Raw genomic sequence first — 18,197 nt, 5'->3', positions numbered from 1 at the left:
CTTTTCATAAGTTTGCATCTGGAAGACGGGTGAGTCTCATAAGGCTCCCGAAACTCAGGGCTTGACCACCCTAAAGTGTGGAAGCTCCTGGAAGGCAGGGACTACTATCTTTTCTATTTGTGGAATGCTCCTAAGTACTTCTAGATGGTAAACTTCTTGCGGCCGGGGAATGTCACTGTTTACTGTTGCATTCTACTTCCCCAAGTGCTTAGTACAGTACTCTGCACACAGTAAGCGCTCAATTAGTACGATTGGATGAATGAACCTAGCCCAGATGCTCTAGCAATGCTCCTGATGATGGCGATAACGATGACGATGAAGAGGAGGAGGAGCTGAAGACTTGAACCTGATTTTCCAGCATCGGAGAACGGCACTGAGACGGGCTCATCTGACATTCGCCAAAGTCAGGCCAAGGGGATTTGGGAGCCAGTGAAAGGTGTAGTGGATAGAGCACGGGCCTGAGAGTCAGAAGGTCATGGTCAGCCCGACTCTGCCACTTGTCTGTTGTGTGATCTTGGGCAAATCACTTAACTTCTCTGGGCTTCAGTTACCTCATCTGCCAAATGGGGATTAAAGACTGTGCGCATCATGTGGGATAGGGACTGTGTCCAACCTGATTATCTTGCATCTACCCCAGCTCTTAGAACAGTGCCTGGCACATAGTAAGCACTTAACAAATATTATCATTATTATTATTCGCTGTGCCTCAGTTACCTCATCTGTAAAATGGGGATTGAGATTGTGAGCCTCACATGGGACCGGGATGGTGTCCAACCCTATTTGCTTTTATCCACCCTAGTGCTTAGTACAGTGTTAGGCACATAGCAAGCATTTAACAAGTATCCCAATTATTAACCTGAACTCTGGAATTGAACTTGGGGCAGCTAGAAGGTAGTTAACCAACTTCCCCTTCCCCGCCTCCCTATAATGTTACAGTTTGGCGAGCTTCTTCAGATCAAAACCTCCAAGTTAAACAGTCATTCAGTCAATCGTATTTACTGAGTGTGTGCAGAGCCCTGTACTAAACACTTAGGAGAGTACAATATAACGAACACATTCCCTGTCCACAATGAGCTTGCAGCCTAAAAAGTGGAGACAGACATTAATATAAATAAATAAGATTACAGACATAAGTAAAAAGAAAGCCATCCCTCATTATAGTTAACTCCAAGTTTGCCACATCTTCTGATCAGTCATATCTATTGAGCACTTACTGTGCACAGAGCACTGTACTAAGCACTTGGGAGAGTACAATAAAACAGAGTTGGTAGACACGTTCCCTGTCCACAAGGAGTGTTATGATGAACTGCCAGAGACGTGCTCGAAGTTTCAATGTCTTAACGATTCCAGGGAAAATAAGCTATACAAATTTAAGAAGACAAAAGAAACTTCATAGCCATTACCCACACTCGATCAATCTCGCAGTTCCATCGAAAACTACGAGCCTTTAGTCCAACACCCAGGGAATCGTGGAAAAGGTTGACGACAGGATCACTTAGTAGTTCTCATTATTGACCTGCCTATTGATATATTTCTTTTTTCCTTTTAGCCTGGCTAAAACAGGTATATAAAAGGTAATTTAAAAGCACTACAAAAGCAATACTAGGATAAAGAAATAAACTTTGGGTGGTATTGGCACATTCCAATGCTGTCAGGAGTTATTTTATGAAAAAAGAAACTCTGATGGTCAATATTCTTCTTGGATGTTTCTTTTAAGGAGAAACACCACATACCTGTCTTCACTGGGCCTAATTAATTTAAGGAAGGGCTGGCTTTTTCACCCTCTCCTCAGTATAAATCATGGCCTTATCAACGCTTGGATTGTCTTAACTGCGGATAGATTATAAGGGAAAAAAAATCAACATAAAAAGTGACATTCATTTTTAATCAAAAACATGACATTCCATGCACTTAGACATTCACTTTATGATCAAGAAGTGAAGAATTATGGTCTTCCGTTGAAAGGTATGAGCGCTAAATGGGCCACAGTAATTTGTCATTAGAAAGAAGTCATAGGATACTTGAAAGCACATTAGGCCAGATACCAACATCCCGGAGATTTCAGTTAATAGCCTTTTCAAGTATAGGGGGAAAAAGATTAATTCTTACACACAATCATAAAAGGAATGTCCCAGATAAGCCTTTAATGGGTTGCATGACCTTATTCTATGAAATGTGCTTTTTCCTTTTCACAGGAGACCAGGAAGAAACACGCAGCTGTGACTGCAATTTGCTTCCTAAAAGCCAAAATGGAAAAGTTTCTTATGGTCCCAGGGCAGAGTGAGCATCAGAGGAGACTGAGGGTAGCCAAATTCTTCTATCTCTCTTTCCTCTCCCTTCCTGGAACCCAAACTCTGAGGACAAATATCAAACCATTAACCACAAGGTACAGGTTTCCTTTCACGGCAAAAGCGGAACACAGTTGGAGGGCCCATAGTAAAAGAGAATATATCTCCTCTGTCAGCCAGCTGTGTGACCTTGGGCAACTCATTTAACTTCTCTGGGTCTCGGCTTCCTCATATGTAAAATGGAGATTCAGTACTAATAACTTATTCGTTAAGTGTTTACTCTGTGCCGAGCACTGTACTAAGTGCTGGGGTAGACACAAGATAATCAGGCCACATGGGGCTCACAGTAGTCTCAGTAGGTGGGAAAACAGTTATTGAAATCCCTCTAGTCTGTAAGCTTGTGGTGGGCAGAGAATGTGACTGTTTATTGTTGCATTGTACTTTCCCAAGCACTTTATATTGGGCTTTGCTCACAGTAAGCGCTTAATAAAAACAACCTAATGAATGAATCCCTCTTTTGCAGATGAAGGAACTGAGGCACACAGAAGTGAAGTGACTTGTCCAAGGTCAGATAGGCGAGAGGCCGAGCTGGGCCTCTTGTACGCCCATCTCAACCCAGATGCGTAGCTCACCTCCTCAAAGTACCTCAGGCAGATTAAAAAGGCCAAGAAAGAGTAGCCTCTGAGTATCCAAAAAAATGTTTCAAATAAGGTCCAGGATTCCAGAAAGTTATTTTCAGAATGACCACCTCAGAAGCAGCCTGTATAAGGACAAGCGAATAACTCCAAAGTACCCAGTGAACTCAAAACAAATGCCAAGGCTCTCAACTGCCAACATATTACACACAGAAGATAAGTATTTTGTGAATTTTGTGAAATACACTTGCCATCTCGGGGAAGACATGCAAATTAGTGATCTCAAAATCAGGTGTCTAGGGGAGCTATTCTGAATATCAGGATGGCAATTTAGGTTGACATTTTTGCAGAGGAAAAGTATAAAGTACCAGTGTGTCTTCCTACAGAATGTAAATAACCATCCAGTCCATCTCACATGGAGCGCCTGTGAGGATAAATCGACTTCCAAGATGATGATGATTGACCAGATTTCACAATTTCTGGACTCTTTAAAGAAAAAAAAAAGTAAAAATTTAAGCACTTTTTGGGTTAATGTACCTCAGCTGAGTGGGAAAAAAAGACAGTATTCAGAAGAGCATGAAAAGAAAGATTATCGAAGAATCGCCTAAATACACAGATGATCATTCAATCAATGGTATTTATTGAGCCCTTACTGTGTGAAGAGCACGGTACTCAGCACCTGGGAGAAAGTGATATAACAGAGTTAGTAGACAAGTTCCCTGCCCACAGTGAGTTTACAGACTAGAGGAGGTAAAAAACAAAAATCAGTCAGTGGTAATGAGTGCTTACTTTGTGCAGAGCACAGTACTAAGTGTTTGGAAATACACGATATAACAGAATTGGTAGATGCATCCCCTGTCCTATTTGAAAGAAACAGGTAAAAACCATACCTAATAAAGGAAAGGAAGAATGGAATGGGCTCGTCCATCATAAATGACAGACAGGCCTCAGTCCAGTTAAGAAAAGATTTTGGAACCAAGAAACTGCAGGAAGGGATCGATGATGGTGCAGGATTGCTCTGCAGAGCATCACTCCAACTCTCTTCACGCTGCCAATCATGTTCCCAGTGGGGCACGGAACGCAATGAGTGAGCAGGAGGGAAGAGGTGCCAGGCTGCAAGAATTTGATCAACTGCTTCATAGACCACAAGGCAGTTGCCAGTGTATGCCAGGCTGCAAGAATTTGATCAACTGCTTCATGGACCACAAGGCAGCTGCCAGTGTAGCTTCTGGAACACCTTCCCTCCCTTCCCTCCTCATATCCCACAGACAACTACTCTCCCTGTCTTTAAAGCCTTATCAGAGGCACATCTCCTCCAAGACACCTAACGCTAAACCTCATTTTCTTTTCTCTCACTCCCTTCTGCATCACCCCGATTTGCTTCCTTTATTCATCCCCCTTCCAACCACCTCCCAGCCCACAGCACTTGTGTACATATCTGTAATTTATTCATCTATATTAATGCTCTCCCTCTAGACTATAAGCTCACTGTGGGCTGGTCTGTTATATTGTATCCTCTCAAGCACTTGGTAGAGAGCGCTGCACACAGTAAGCGCTCAATCAATATGATTGAATGACTGACTAGCCATCTCGGTAGCTTCTGTGGTCTTTACCACCCACATTAGCTGGCTACTTTCAGGATCCCTGTCGAGCCTTCCCACAGCACAAGATGCTGGCTGGGCACTCAGAAAAGTGCTCTGCACCCAATAAGCACTGAATGAATACTATTGCAGTATTTGCTGAATGCTTACTGGGGGCACAGGACTGGAATTGGTGCTTGGAAGAATAAAAGGCAATAAAGTATGTAGACATAATCCATGCCCACAAGGTGCTTATGGACGAGAGGGGGAGATAGGCATTGAAATAAATTATTCATTCAATCGTATTTATTGAGCGTTTACTGAGTGCAGAACACTGTACTAAGCACTTGGGAAAGTACAATACAACAATGAATGGACACATACCCTGCCCACAACGAGTTTATTGTCAAAAGACAAATGGATATATACACATAGGTGCAAAGGCAATAAATCGGTGCAGATGCCATTCCCCTGCTTCTGGCTATGCCCTGGTCAGATGTGGGCCCGATGACAGAAAATAGCTCTAAGCCGGTAATTCTCGTTGGCTAAAAAACTCAAAAGAAAAAAATATCCCTGGGATGGGGGTAGGGGGGATATAGTGTGTCTGCCAATATTTGCAGTCATGAAATTTAATCTAAATCAAATAACAGCTGATAGTGAAAAGCAAGAAAACATCTGAAACATGAGTCACCCCATAAATTAGAACAACATATGAAAATGGCTCCCCCAGCAACAAGGCCATTCAGCACAGAAAGGACAATTCCATTCAACCTTCTAAATTACTCAAGAGGCTTAAATTTAGATGAAGTTCCTGGTTCTTGGACACATTTCATAAACTTGCTCTTTTTAAATCCAAGCAACTATACTGCAGTCCTAAAGAAAAAAACTCAGCTAAAGATTTTTTTTCAGCCTCACTCAAAATAATGATAAATGATAATGGTATTTATTACGGGATGAATACGTGCCAAGCAACTATACTGCAGTCCTAAAAAAAAATAAATCCCAGCTAGAGATTATTTTCAATTTAACTCAAAATAGTGATAAATAATAATGGTACATATTAAGTGCATCGTGCTGAGGGCTGGGATACAAAATAATCTGGATAGACATAGAGGAAACTGAGCAGCAGCATGGCCTAGTGAAAAGAGCAAGGGTCTGGGAGTCAGAGAACTTAATCCTGGCTCTGCCCCGTGACTGCTGTGTGACCTTGGGCAAGTCATTTAACTTCTCTATGCCGCAGATCCCTCATCTGGGGATTCAATTCCTGTTCTTCCTCTGACTGAAACTGAGAGCTCCATTTGGAAACTGTCTAGTATCTACTCCAGTGCTTAGTACAGTGCTTGGCACATAGTAAGGACTTCAAGACCACAGTTATTAGTATTAGTATTATTGAGGCACAGAAAAGTTAAGGACCTCACCTAAGATCACACAGCAGATAACTGCCAGAGCGAGGACTGATTCTTAGTTCCGTATTCCTTCCTTGCTGCCTTCCTGACTCATTTCATTCACTTCTCATTTCTGAGGACCCTTCCCCCATTTAACAGATTTCATGTTCATCGTTCAGAGCTTTGACCAGGGAAACAAGCATTTCTGAATGCATTTCTCAAGGGATACTGAACTATGGAGATATCTACTCACCCCCACCTTCACGACCTTATTGAAGGCACACCTCCTCCAAGAGGCCTTCCCTGACTAACCCCTCATTTCCTTTTCTCCCACTCCCTTCTGCATCACCTTGATTTACTCCTTTGATTCGTCACCATCTCCTCAGCCCCACAGCCCTCATGTACATATCTGGAATTTATCTATTTATATCAATGTTACCTATCTGGAATTTATCTATTTATATCAATGTCTGTTTACCTCCTAGACTGTAAACTCACTGTGGGCAGGGAACATGTCGGTTACATCGTACTCTTCCGAGCACTTAGTACGATGTTCTGCACACATTAAGTGCTCAAATACAACTGACTGAAGGCACTAACTAAACTAAGATCTTTGGGCTCCTCTCCCAGCTGTCCACTGGGCATGTTCATTGATCAATGAGGGAGACACTGTGGTGAGCCCTGCACTAGCAGAAGAAGAGAAGTGGTCAGCAAGGTGAATCCCAGCCCTATTATCAACAAATATTTATTGAGCAACCCCAACTGTGTCCCAGCGGAAAGGGCCTGGGACTCAGTGGACCTGTGTTCTAATTCCGGTTCTGCCGCCTGTCTGCTGAATGACCCTGGTCAAGTTGCTTCACTTCTTTGTTTCAGTGTCATCTGTTAAATGGGCCTATTCTCCCCCCTAAGTGGACTGTAATCAGAGACCGGATCTGATTAGATCACAGAGCACTTTAATACCTCACCCTTACCCTCTACCTTCCCTATTCCCACTCATTCTCAAGTCCCCAGTGATTGTGGCATTCACATGTCCAACCTGGCTTACCTCCTTACTACTGACAGGTGGGGAGTAGCGGGGAGGGGATGGAGTTATGGGGTAGGTGCTCAGCTGGTTCTGGGAACCTCGGCTGCGAATTCCAGCAGCAGGTTTGGTAATTTCCGCTACCGTGACGAAACAGAGAAAGGTGAGCAAGTAAGGGAGCCTTGAAAACTGAGTTCTATCTCCACCACTTCAGAAATGACCCCAGCTGAGCAGAAATGTCTATTCTTGAACCATCCCACTCCTTCCTCTAGACCCACACAGTCATCCTGAAGAGTGTGTGAATGTGTGTGTGTGTATGCATGTATGTATGTATCTAAGTGATTCGTATTATTGCCGTGGTCTAGTGGAAAGAGACAGGGGACCTAGGTTCTAATCCCGGCTCAGCCACTTGTCCGTTGTATGTGACCCTAGGCGCATCATTTCACACCACTGTGCTCAGTTTCCTCACCTGTAAAATGTAAAATGCCTGTTCTCCCTTCTCTTTAGATTGCGAGCCCCATGTGGGGGAAGGACTGTGCCCAACCTGATTATCTTTTATCTACTCCAGTGTTTACAATAATATTAATGATATGATTATTATCTCAATCATCCGGCATTAAGATATTCATCAAGCACTGGGGTGGATACAAAATAATTAGTTTTTAGACCTATACCAGGGCTCACAATAAGAGCCAGGAACAGAATGGCATCTCAACCCCATTTTACGTATGTAGAAACTGAAGTCCAAAGAAAACCTCATTGGAAAAAAAAATATGAAGAAAAGGATTTGATAAGCAAAATCCTTTAACAATCCAATGAATGATGACAAACATCAGAAACCCTTGAGAATACTCCCTTCCTGAGTAGTGACTCCCAATGTCTAACGGCTTGGCTTGCTAAAGTATATTCTGTACTATTTCTGCCTTCTGTGGGGATTTTCCTGTTCTGTGTCACTCCTAGCATCCATTGTTATCCTTTGCATATTGAATTTCCATTTCCCATTCCATTAAAATCTAACAGTCCCGAGACAAAAGATTCACGCCATATCACGATCCATTTGAAAACATCACTTTTTAAAGTGCAGCTTTTAAAACAATGCAATCTGCATAAACAGTTTCTGCTCCCTAACATAAGCTCTTTCATTCCACACACCTAAAATCATAGTTCAACCTGGAAATCAAAAAGCTACATTCCAAAGTTCAAACACAGCTTTCTGCTAACGTTAACACACACGTGTTGGCAAGACCCACATTTGACATCTACCTGCTCCAAAAGGTGTCCTTTTCCCCCCCCAGGGTTTTTGTGTAACTAGAATCAGTCCCCAAATCACACTGAGGGGAATCTGGGGACGTAAGAGAGGGAAGAAGGGCTTAGGATGAAAGATTTCATTAAGCAAATAATCACTTTTCATTACCTTGCTTTTTTATGAACAACCATCTTTTCCATTGGCTTTCTTGCAGACAGCTGAAAATCAGAGCTACTGGAGAATGGACCACTATCCCTAACCCAGGATTATTAAGAGAAGAAAGAAACACACTTGATGGGCAATCTTCACAGTCCATGAAATACAATCCTACCAAACCTAAAAGAAAATTGCTTCTCCAAAACACTAACTTTATTTAATGCAATAAATAATCCCTTGACACTAAACTCTCCCTCCAGGAGCCATGGTACCAAATTCCCTCTCTATCCCATGGATAAAATTACCTCCCCTTCGAAGTCCTTTCAAAAACCCACTACCTCCATGAAGCCCTCCTTGACAGATCCCTCCCATACAGCACTGGGTGCACCATCTGCTATAACTAACAACTCATGTACAATTTTAAGCTCCTACATATATTTTCTATTCATGCCCCTGCAGTTTATCTATACTTAAGTTCATGTGGTTACACGTGAATATCGCCCCCTTTAGGGAGAAAGGGACTGGTCTTCCACTTCAGCTTCTCTTATGATTTTCTTTTTGCACCAGGAAAAGATGCCCCCTCAAATAAGGACTCAGTAAATACCACTGATGATGCTGAAAAACAGTTTGATGGGGAAAAGAAATTGCCAAAAGCGCCAGCACTTTTCTCTTAGATCTTACACAAGTTCCTGATCTGCCACCTAAATCCAAGTCATTTATTGAAACCAACTTGAAAAAAGTGAGACCTCGTAAAGTTGTCCTGATCTCCCAGATGAACCTCATCTAGACTGTCTACGGTCCCACATCTAATCATTATGACGGTATATTATGTGCTTGGATAGTAGCAAGATAATTAAATCGGACAAAGTCCCTGTCCCACCCGGGGCTCAGCATGGGAAAAAGAGGATCAGAAAACAAGTATTTTATCCCCAATTTACTGGTGAGAAAATCAAGGCCCAGAGAAGTTGAGTGACTTCTCCAACGTCACGCAACAGGCCGGGAGCAGAGCCAGGACGACAACAACAATTGCCCACCCCAAGCCTTGTGTTCTGCCCGCCAGGCCAGGATACCTCCTCTCCTCACTAACAGGTAACAAGCTGAAGCAGTAAGTTGGCATTCTAAGTGTCTGCCTTTCCGAGGAGATGCTCTCAACCAGCTGCCCGGGAGCCCGGAGAGCTCACAATCCTAAGAGAACTTCTCTCCCCAAGGAAGCAGCAGCGAGTACCCTGCCTTTCAACCTCCATCCCTATATGGGTAAGTGTGCTAAATGAAGAAATAAGGGAAAACAAGATCGAGGATGGAATGGAAAGGAGGAAAGACAAGAGAGTGAAAAGTTGCTCTCAGAGCTGATCTCTGTTAAATCCCCTTTAACTGAAACCCGCAGATCTAAACTATTCGACCACATAGGTAGATTTGGACCAAGCTTTGCAAATTAGTTCAAGGGAGAATACACACTTTCAGACAGTTCTTCGAAGTCGTTTGTCTCCCTACACCTCTCTGGGGAAAGATGTGAGTCCCTCTATGGAGTCTACTCGTTGCCAACAACAAATTACAGCACAAGCTATACTCAGTATTTTATTAATCCAGACAGTAAACCTGACCCATGACATTGGAAACCTTCTCAATATCTCATAGCTACTAACACATCCCCCCAAAGATGCACACGTGAAGAGAATCGGTCTTTGGGGTCCGCACACACACACGCACGTGCTGGCTACAGTCACCATGCCTGAATATGTGTTATCTGTGGGACAGTGTCTGCAGCTAGTCCCACTTCCCATCCCCCGTTACCTTCCTCTTATTCATTTATTCCATTGTATTTATTGAACGCTTACTCTGTGCAGAGTACTTGGGAGAGTACAAAAGAACAATAAACAGACACATTCCCGGCCCACAACAAGCGGGGGAGACAGACATTAATATGAATAAATTATTTCCACAGGACAGATTACGTCCTTTGTCCATTTCGGGGACCCTTTTTTCCCTTCTGGATGGGTGGTGGTGCTGAGGAAAATAGATCTTCATCCCTTCTCACCACACTCATCACCCCCATTTCCTACCATCACCTGCTTGGTCACTTCGAACTCCTCCTCCCCCAAACTGCCTAATTGAGGCATCGTGGGCATCACACTTACCCCTAACATCTGGTACAGGTAATAATACTCCGGCCCTTGGTAATAAAGCAGGAAGGTTTTCCAGAAAAGTAGCATGTTGACAGACAGCCAGATGAGCTAAAACAATGATGAGAAAAACAAAACAAAACTCAATAAAACATCCGAGAGTGAGAAGAAACCACATGCCCAAACCAGAACACTCAGGGTTCCTTTCAGTGGAAGGCAGGGACAATTAAACCCACAACAGCCCACAAGCTGAAAACCATTATAAAACAAATTTTAAAAAAAAACAAAGGCAGCCAGACCTCACTCTGTCCCCTCCACCCGGCGGTTAAACTTTTGTTTTGTTTTCGACAGGTCTCCTGGGATCTCCTCCAAAGCGGTGGACCTGTTTTTTGGGCAACCAAGTAAAGTCACCCCATCTTCCTGCCTCCCCTTAAAATCTGAAATTAAAACAATGCCCCGGACAAAAGGAAGAGGTAAAGGGAGGTCTCTGCAGGACAGGCACCTCTCTTCCACCTTTCCCTTCCACCCCTGGGAGACCTGGGGCCCCTGAGCTGGAGAGAGAGGAGATGGGGGCTAGGGTCCCTTGCAGGAAGGGGATCCCCACAATATTCTGGTCAAAGCTTTTCTTTGTGCTTCCTAAAGAGCAGCCCCCCACTTCTCACACCCATGCACACGCGTCCCCCTCCCAGAGTCGAGGGGGGCTGCCCACCGTCCTACCAGGCAGAGGTGTTTAACCCCTTCGTTGGCCACCCAGCTCCTCCAGGACAGAGCCATGATCTCCCCCCTTCCCCTTCCAATCCCCCAGCAGGAACAGCTGCAGCTTCTGCAGCAGCTTCAGTTGTGCGCTCCAGCAGCCTGGAGGAGGAGGAGAAGAAGAAAAGAGGGACAGGAGAAGCTGAAGCTGGCAGGATTCAAGTCCTCCGATGCCTTCCGTCTGCGGGGGGGCTCAGCGACCCTCTTCCAGGCCCCCCTGGTCCTCTGGATCCTCTGGTCCACCGGCCCCCAATTCCTTTGTCTGAGGGCGCGCAGGCTCTGGATGCATCCAGCTGGGGAAGCCAGGAGTTGCAACAGGGAAAAAAAAAACTTGCAACTTAAAAGAAAAAAAAGTTGCTTTTCCTCTTCTCCCAGAGCAACTTCTCTTTTCCCTGCTGCTCCACCGAGCTCCCCTCTTTGTAGGAGTCGGGGAGAGCAATTGAGAGGCGGAAGGAGGCTTTTGTGTCTAGTTTCCCTCCCCCTAACCCTGTTCGTCCGTCCCCTTTCTCCCCCCTTCCCACCCTTCCAGCCCCCCAGCCCCGGGGCGAATGGGAAATCCTTCCCTGCATGGAGAGAGCTTTGTCGTCCAAGAGCTTCCTCCCACGAGATTCCCAGATTTTTCAAACAAGGGTGGCGGTGCGTGCCCCTGCCCTGCAAAAATTAGTCTTTCCTTCCAAACCTCCATCCCTGATAACCAATCAATGATAATCAATCACTGATCATCAATCGAGGGTATTGACTGAGCGTTCACTATGCACACAGCACTGTGGTTCTCGCCCCTGCTCGGCACGAGTTAGCGTTTTGTTCCAAACCTCCGTCCCTGGCAGGGCGCCCTCGCAAATCGATTAATAGTAACAATAAAAATGGTATTTGTGAAGTGCTTACTATGTGGCAAGCACTATTCTAAGCGCTGGGGTAGATAGAAGGGAATGAAGTTGTCCCACGTGGGGATCATAGTCTTAATCCCCATTTTACAGACGAGGTAACTGAGGAACAGAGAAGTTAAGCGGCTCTGCCCAAGGTCACACGGCTGACAGGTGGCGGCGGCGGATTAGAACCCCCCGTCCTCTGACTCCCAAGCCTGGGCTCTTTCAACTAAGTCACACTGCTTCTCTATCAATCAATGGTATCGACTGAGCGCTCACTATGCACACAGCACTGTGGTTCTCCCCCCTGCTTGGTACAAGTTAGTGTTTTGCTACGAGCCTCCCTCCCCTGCAGGGTGCTCTGGGACCGTCAGTGGAATTGATTGAGCGCTCACTATGTCCAAAACATTGTACTAAGCGCTTGGGGGAAGGCACTACAACAGAATTGGTGATAAAACCTACATTCATTGAAAACCATCCCTAGGGCCACAATCCATGGATCCATCTGAAGCCATGGACGTCCAGTCATCTATTCACCACCCGCACAGAAGCAGATGATGATGGTGTTTATTTATTATGTGTCAAGCACTGTTCTAAGCACTGGGGTAGATACGAGCTCATCAGGTTGGACACATGGGTCTCAGAGTCTTAATCCCCCTTTGATAGATGAGGTAACTGAGGCACAGAGAAGTGAAGTGACTTGCCCAAGTTCTTGCAGAAGACAAGGGGCAGAGTGGGATTAGTAGATCCTTGGGGCAGGAATTGGGTCCTCTGTACTTTAATCCATAGTAATGATTGAAAGCTCATTTCGCTTAGTACAGTTGTAGCTTTTGGGGGGGGGGGGGTTTGCCCAAACGCTTAGTAAAGTGTTTTGAACAGAATAAGCTTGCTCCCTTTATTCATCCCCCATCCCAGCCCCACAGCACATGTACATATCTCTAATTTATTTATTGATATTAATGTCTGTCTCCCTCTCTGGCCTGTAAGCTCGTTGTGGGTAGGGAATGTGTCTATTATATCGTACTCTCCCAAGTGCTTGGTACAATGCTCTGCACAAAGTATGCGCTCAATATGATTAACTGGCTGACAGAATACCACTGTTTGATAGATTATTGAACACAAACATTAACAGAGCTTTGGTGATCCCCAAGGCACAATCCAGCGCGCTGCACGCTTGTGCGGGAGCACATTCCCACGTATCCGAGCCAGATGGTATGGATGGGTGTTGATTGCGTGTAAACAACAAGACCTATTTGTTCACATGAAAGCCAGCATGTACTGGATACAGTTTTGCTCAGTAATAAATCCCCTCTGGTAAGAGATGGTAGTTACAGAAGATGATGCATAGCGCTACATAAAAACATTTTCCTCGGATGAACACGGAACTGAAAACATATTACATTGTCATTTCTTCCATTTACTTTAGGAGTTTCAAATCCCACGCACCATTTAGTATTATCACTCTTGCTGTCCTTGTTGTCTAGCAAGGCATAATAAAAATTTGCACCGTCGTTATTAAAAATAAAGATTCAGACATCATACCCATGCCAGGGCTGTTCTTGTTCACCTTCAAATTTACAATAAAAATGAATCCTCTTAAGGCGCTACTGCGGTAGAAAGTCACTGTGAGCATGTTGTAGGCTTAACTGCTGAGCCCACATTGGCCTATGACTTAGTGAAAGCCCTCGAAGGCAGCGTGGCCCGATTAGCTTGTTTCTGCCCCAGTGCTTAGTACGGTGCCTGGCACATGGTAAGTGCCTAACAAAGACGATTAAAAATAAAAAAGGGAGAATGGATTCTACTGCTACTGCTTTGCCTAGTGACACTGGAATTCTCTCTTCTCTGTCTATTGAGTTCCCATAGGAGCACAAAGTGCAGCAAGTAAAGAAAGGACAGGGTGGGCAGCATATCACAAAATGTACATCAAGATATGTTAGATGCAGGGTCCCTTAAGGCCAGCCACCGTCATCTCCACCATCCGCCTTACCCAACTATTCACCAGATAAAGTTGTCAAGCGAGGGTGGCCCATCCCACAAGTATGCCATTAACTCAAAGCCTTATTCTGTACAGTTAACACTCAATAAAATATGACTTTTTATGGTATTTGATAAGTGCTTACTATGTGCCAGGCACTGTACTAAGCGCTGGAGAAGAAGGACACTAATCAGGTTGGACACAGTCCCTGTCCCACATGGCTCACAGTCTTCGCCTCCCTTTTACAAATGAGGGAACTGAGGCACAGAGAAGCCAAGTGACTTGCCCCAAATCACACAGCAGACAAGCGGTGGAGTCGGGATTAGAACCCAGGTGCTTCTGACCCCGAGGCTCATTCTCTATCCACTGGACTACACTGCTTCTCATCGTCAAGACCGATGGAGAAGACGTGGACTTTGGTCATTTCATCCCGAATGATCCTTTTTGCATTTATGTGGCCTTCTGGATTTCCAAAATCGTTTACCTGAACTATCTATTCAGAGAAATGACCGGGGGATTTTTTTAAGGAGAGCGGAAGCTGGGGCTCCTTCGATATCTGTGTTCTTCCAAGCACTTAGGACAGTGCTCCACTCAGTAAGTGCTCAGTAAATACGACTGAGAGAATGAATGTGCGCAGAACAAATCGAAGGGACTTACTGAGTATTTGTAGTGCAGTGTACTACCCGCTTGGGGGAGTACACTAAAGGGTAGAGTGATTCCTATCACACTCCTCATCTCATGGCTTAGGCTAGATAATAATAATAATAATAATAATCATGGAATTTATTAAGCGCTTACTATGTGCAGAGCACTGTTCTAAGCATTGGAGAGGATACAGGTGATCAGGTTATCCTACATGGGGCTCACATGTCTCTTGCTATGTTGTACTCCTTTATGCACTTAATACAGTGCTCTGTCCTCAGTAAGTGCTTAATAAATGTGACTGATTGTGCCAAACCCTATAGAAAGCTTTGGGGTAAATTCAGATAATCAGATTGGACACCGAACCCAGGGACAAGAGCAATTATAGAACATAGCAAGAAGTCACTTCACTTCTCTGTGCCTCAGTTCCCTCATCTGTAAAATGGGGATTAAGACTGTGAGCCTCACGTGGGACAACCGGATTACCCTGTATCTACCCCAGCGCTCAGGACAGTGCTCTGCACACAGTAAGCACTTAAATACCAACATTATTTTAGGGGGCATTATTGATAACACTGCCAACCCCTAATCGAGTTCTATAATTGCTCTTGTCCCTGGGTCCGGTGTCCAATCTGATTATCTGAATTTACCCCAAAGCTTTCTATAGGGTTTGGCACAATCGGTCACATTTATTAAGCACTTACTGAGGGCAGAGCACTGTATTAAGTGCATAAGGGCGTACAACAGAGCAAGAGACATATTGCCTAGCCACAGGTGCTTACGATCTAGAGCAGACAGTCTAAATGCACATAATAAACAAATACCACTATTATTATTTGCTAAACACTGGGGTACACACATGATAGATCAGATACAGTGTCCAATCCATAAGGAGCTCGCAGTTAAGATGGAAGGAGAATAAATATTTCCTCCCCATTTTTCAGATGAGGAAACAGAGGTCAAGGGAAGTTAAGTGGCTTGTCCAAGCTCCCACAGCAGGGAAGTGATAGAGCCGGGATTAGAATCAAAGTCTTCTGACTCCCAGTCCCGTGCCCTTTCCACTAAGTCACACTGCCTTCCATGTCTTCCCCATCCTAGCGTTCAGGTAAATCAGGAGAGAGTCATTTTTTTCCCGCCAGTAAGAGGGAGGACCTTTCCTCTCTGCTCTACGAATTATCTCATAATCTTCTAATACAGTTTCTATCATATATTATTGATAGTATAATAATCATCATCTAATATTAACTAGGGAAGCAGCATGGTCTGGTGGACAGAGCACGAGCCCGGGAGCCAGAAGGACCTGGGTTCTAATCCCAGCTCTGCCACTTGTGTGTCCTGGGGCAAATCACTTCACTTGGTCGCAGTTCCCTCATCTGAAGAATGGGATTTAAGACTATGCACTTTACGTGGGACAACAGCTGTGTCCAACCCGATTAGCTTATATTTACCCTAAAACTTAAGAACCGTGCCTGGCACACAAGTAAGCACTTAAACACATTGATTATTATTGATATGGTTTGATTTTCCTTCCTTTCAATATCCTTATCTTCAGATGCACGTATCCCCTCCCTAATACTATTAGAAGTCTCCTTGGGGAAGTGTCATTGCCTTGAATACTTCCAGCCTTTCACTTTAATAACAGGATAAGAACAAGGCCCCTTGACAAAGTGTTTAATCAATATGGAAATGCTACTGGCAGTGGAAGACTGAAAAGTTAACTCGCCCTTCCAAAGAACCACCACCATGTGGCCCATTTGCAGGGATGAATGGTATAAGGCGGTACGAGTATTCCAGAGTATTACATGAGGCCATAAAAAATCAAGTCCTAAAAAACCTTTGCTCATACAGATTTAAAGGAGGGAAGATTGGTGGGTGGAGCGGATGAGCTGGCTCACTCATTAACGGATATATGAAAATGCAAAACAAGAGCACAGGTGGAGAATCTAATCAGCTCAGTTCTGCCTTAATAGACAGTGGAATGAAGGAGGGCGTGAGCTTCCACATGTTTTCCAGTCCATTATGGAATTTGCCTCTGACTCCCATGGCTTATTTGTTCTATACATGGACCTGTCTGATATAGTAAGTGAAAACTAAGGCTGTGGCATTTGGTAGTAAGTGGAGTCTTGCAAGTTACAGATGGGTTCTGACATTCCCTGTTGAACCCTAGGCCAGGGTAGACTTTCTCTCTGTGCACCAGGTTTGCTGAATAACTGGGCCTCGTGATCCAAGCTTGATTTGGACAGTGAGCGAAGTACATGCTTCAAATTCAGTCCATATGTGGGTGCAGAACTTTACCTTTTCTTAAAATGGCATTTGTTAAGCACTTATGTGCCAGGCACTGTACTAAGTGCTAGGGTAGATACAAGTTAATCAGGTTGAACACGTCCATGTCCCACGTGGGGTTCGTAGTCAATCCTCGTTTTACCGATGAGGTAACTGAGGCACAGAGAAGTGAAATGACTTGCCCAAGGTCACTTAGATGGAAGAGTCACAGTTGAAACCCAGGTCCTTTTGACGTCCAGGCCCACGATCTATCCACTAGGCCACGCTGCTTCTTCAGTTGCCCAGTTATCTTTTGGTTTGGGCTTCGTGGGAAGGTTACACCCAACACAACACCGCTCCGCTGAGCTCACGCCCTTCTGGATTTTACTTCCATCAATGGCTTCAGCTCAGCCTCAGTGATTTGCTTGGATCCAGCCCAGCACTTACTACAATTCCTTGTGGCCCAGAAATGTGTCAGTTGGCTTCCGTTGTCTTTTCCCCCCCAAACACTGAGTTCAGTTCACTGTACTCAGGAGATGTTTGAGAAAAACACCATAACTACTCTCCTAGGGTTAGGGTCAGGGCTCAGCTGGGCATGAAAACAAAGAACAAATTAGTTTGGCGGCAAGGTGGCACCTTCTGGCAAGGGAAAAGTGGGTGCCGCTGTTCAATTCAGCACCTTCTCTTCCATCATTCAATCCATCAACAATATTTAGTGAGCATTCATAGGCAGAGCACTACACTATCCCTACCCTCAAGGAGCTTACAGTCTTGCGCTGCCAGTTGGCTTTGCTTCTTAAGCTATCGGGATCCCTGCCAGCTCTTTTTTTTTTTTTTTTTTTTTTTACGGCATTTGTTATGTACTTGGAGCCAGGCGCTGTTCTAAGTACTGGGGTAGATACAAAGTAATCGGGTTGGACACAGTCCCTGTCCCTCATGGGGTTCACAGTCTTAATCTCCACTTGACAGGTGAGGGAACTGAGGCCCAGAGAAGTTATGAGTTGCCCAAGGTCACCCAGCAGACGAGTGGCAGAGCCTGGATTAGAAGCCAAGTTCTTCTGACTCCCAGGCCCCTGCTTCTCTCTGTCTCAGCGTGTTTTCCTATGACTTACACTGGAATTATTTTGTTCTAAAGAGCTTATAAAATCTTCAAAACATCTACTGGATCTATAGAGAAGTGATTCACAAGCTGTTTTGTAATTACTACAGCTCCTGTTATCAGTCATTAAAATAGAATGTAGCATTTTTAATGGTATTTGCTAAGTGCT

The 18,197-nt window shown here is 44.5% G+C and overlaps 1 protein-coding gene across 4 annotated transcripts in view; it reads right to left on the bottom strand.

Annotated features, from left to right (window-relative positions):
* The window catches only part of NOX4 (NADPH oxidase 4), an 83,228-nt gene extending 71,639 nt beyond the window's left edge, over positions 1 to 11,589 (bottom strand). Inside the window, exons 1-2 of one of the 4 annotated variants that reach the window (XM_029048519.2) lie at positions 11,149 to 11,589; positions 10,447 to 10,542 (exon numbers count right to left, since the gene is read on the bottom strand). In XM_029048519.2, coding sequence (XP_028904352.1) covers positions 10,447 to 10,542; positions 11,149 to 11,205 — 153 coding nt within the window. In that variant the 5' untranslated portion in view covers positions 11,206 to 11,589. Of the gene's footprint in view, positions 1 to 10,446; positions 10,543 to 10,730; positions 10,814 to 11,140 lie in introns of those variants that run through there. The other 3 variants (XM_039914973.1, XM_039914972.1, XM_039914974.1) reach the window with 3 other exon arrangements.
* Positions 11,590 to 18,197: the final 6,608 nt, after the last annotated feature.

This window comes from Ornithorhynchus anatinus, chromosome 20 (assembly GCF_004115215.2).
Source record: "Ornithorhynchus anatinus isolate Pmale09 chromosome 20, mOrnAna1.pri.v4, whole genome shotgun sequence".
NCBI classification, from domain to species: Eukaryota; Metazoa; Chordata; class Mammalia; order Monotremata; family Ornithorhynchidae; genus Ornithorhynchus; species Ornithorhynchus anatinus.
Note: the sequence above shows the minus strand (reverse complement) of the source record. Positions and strands in the feature narration are given on the sequence as shown.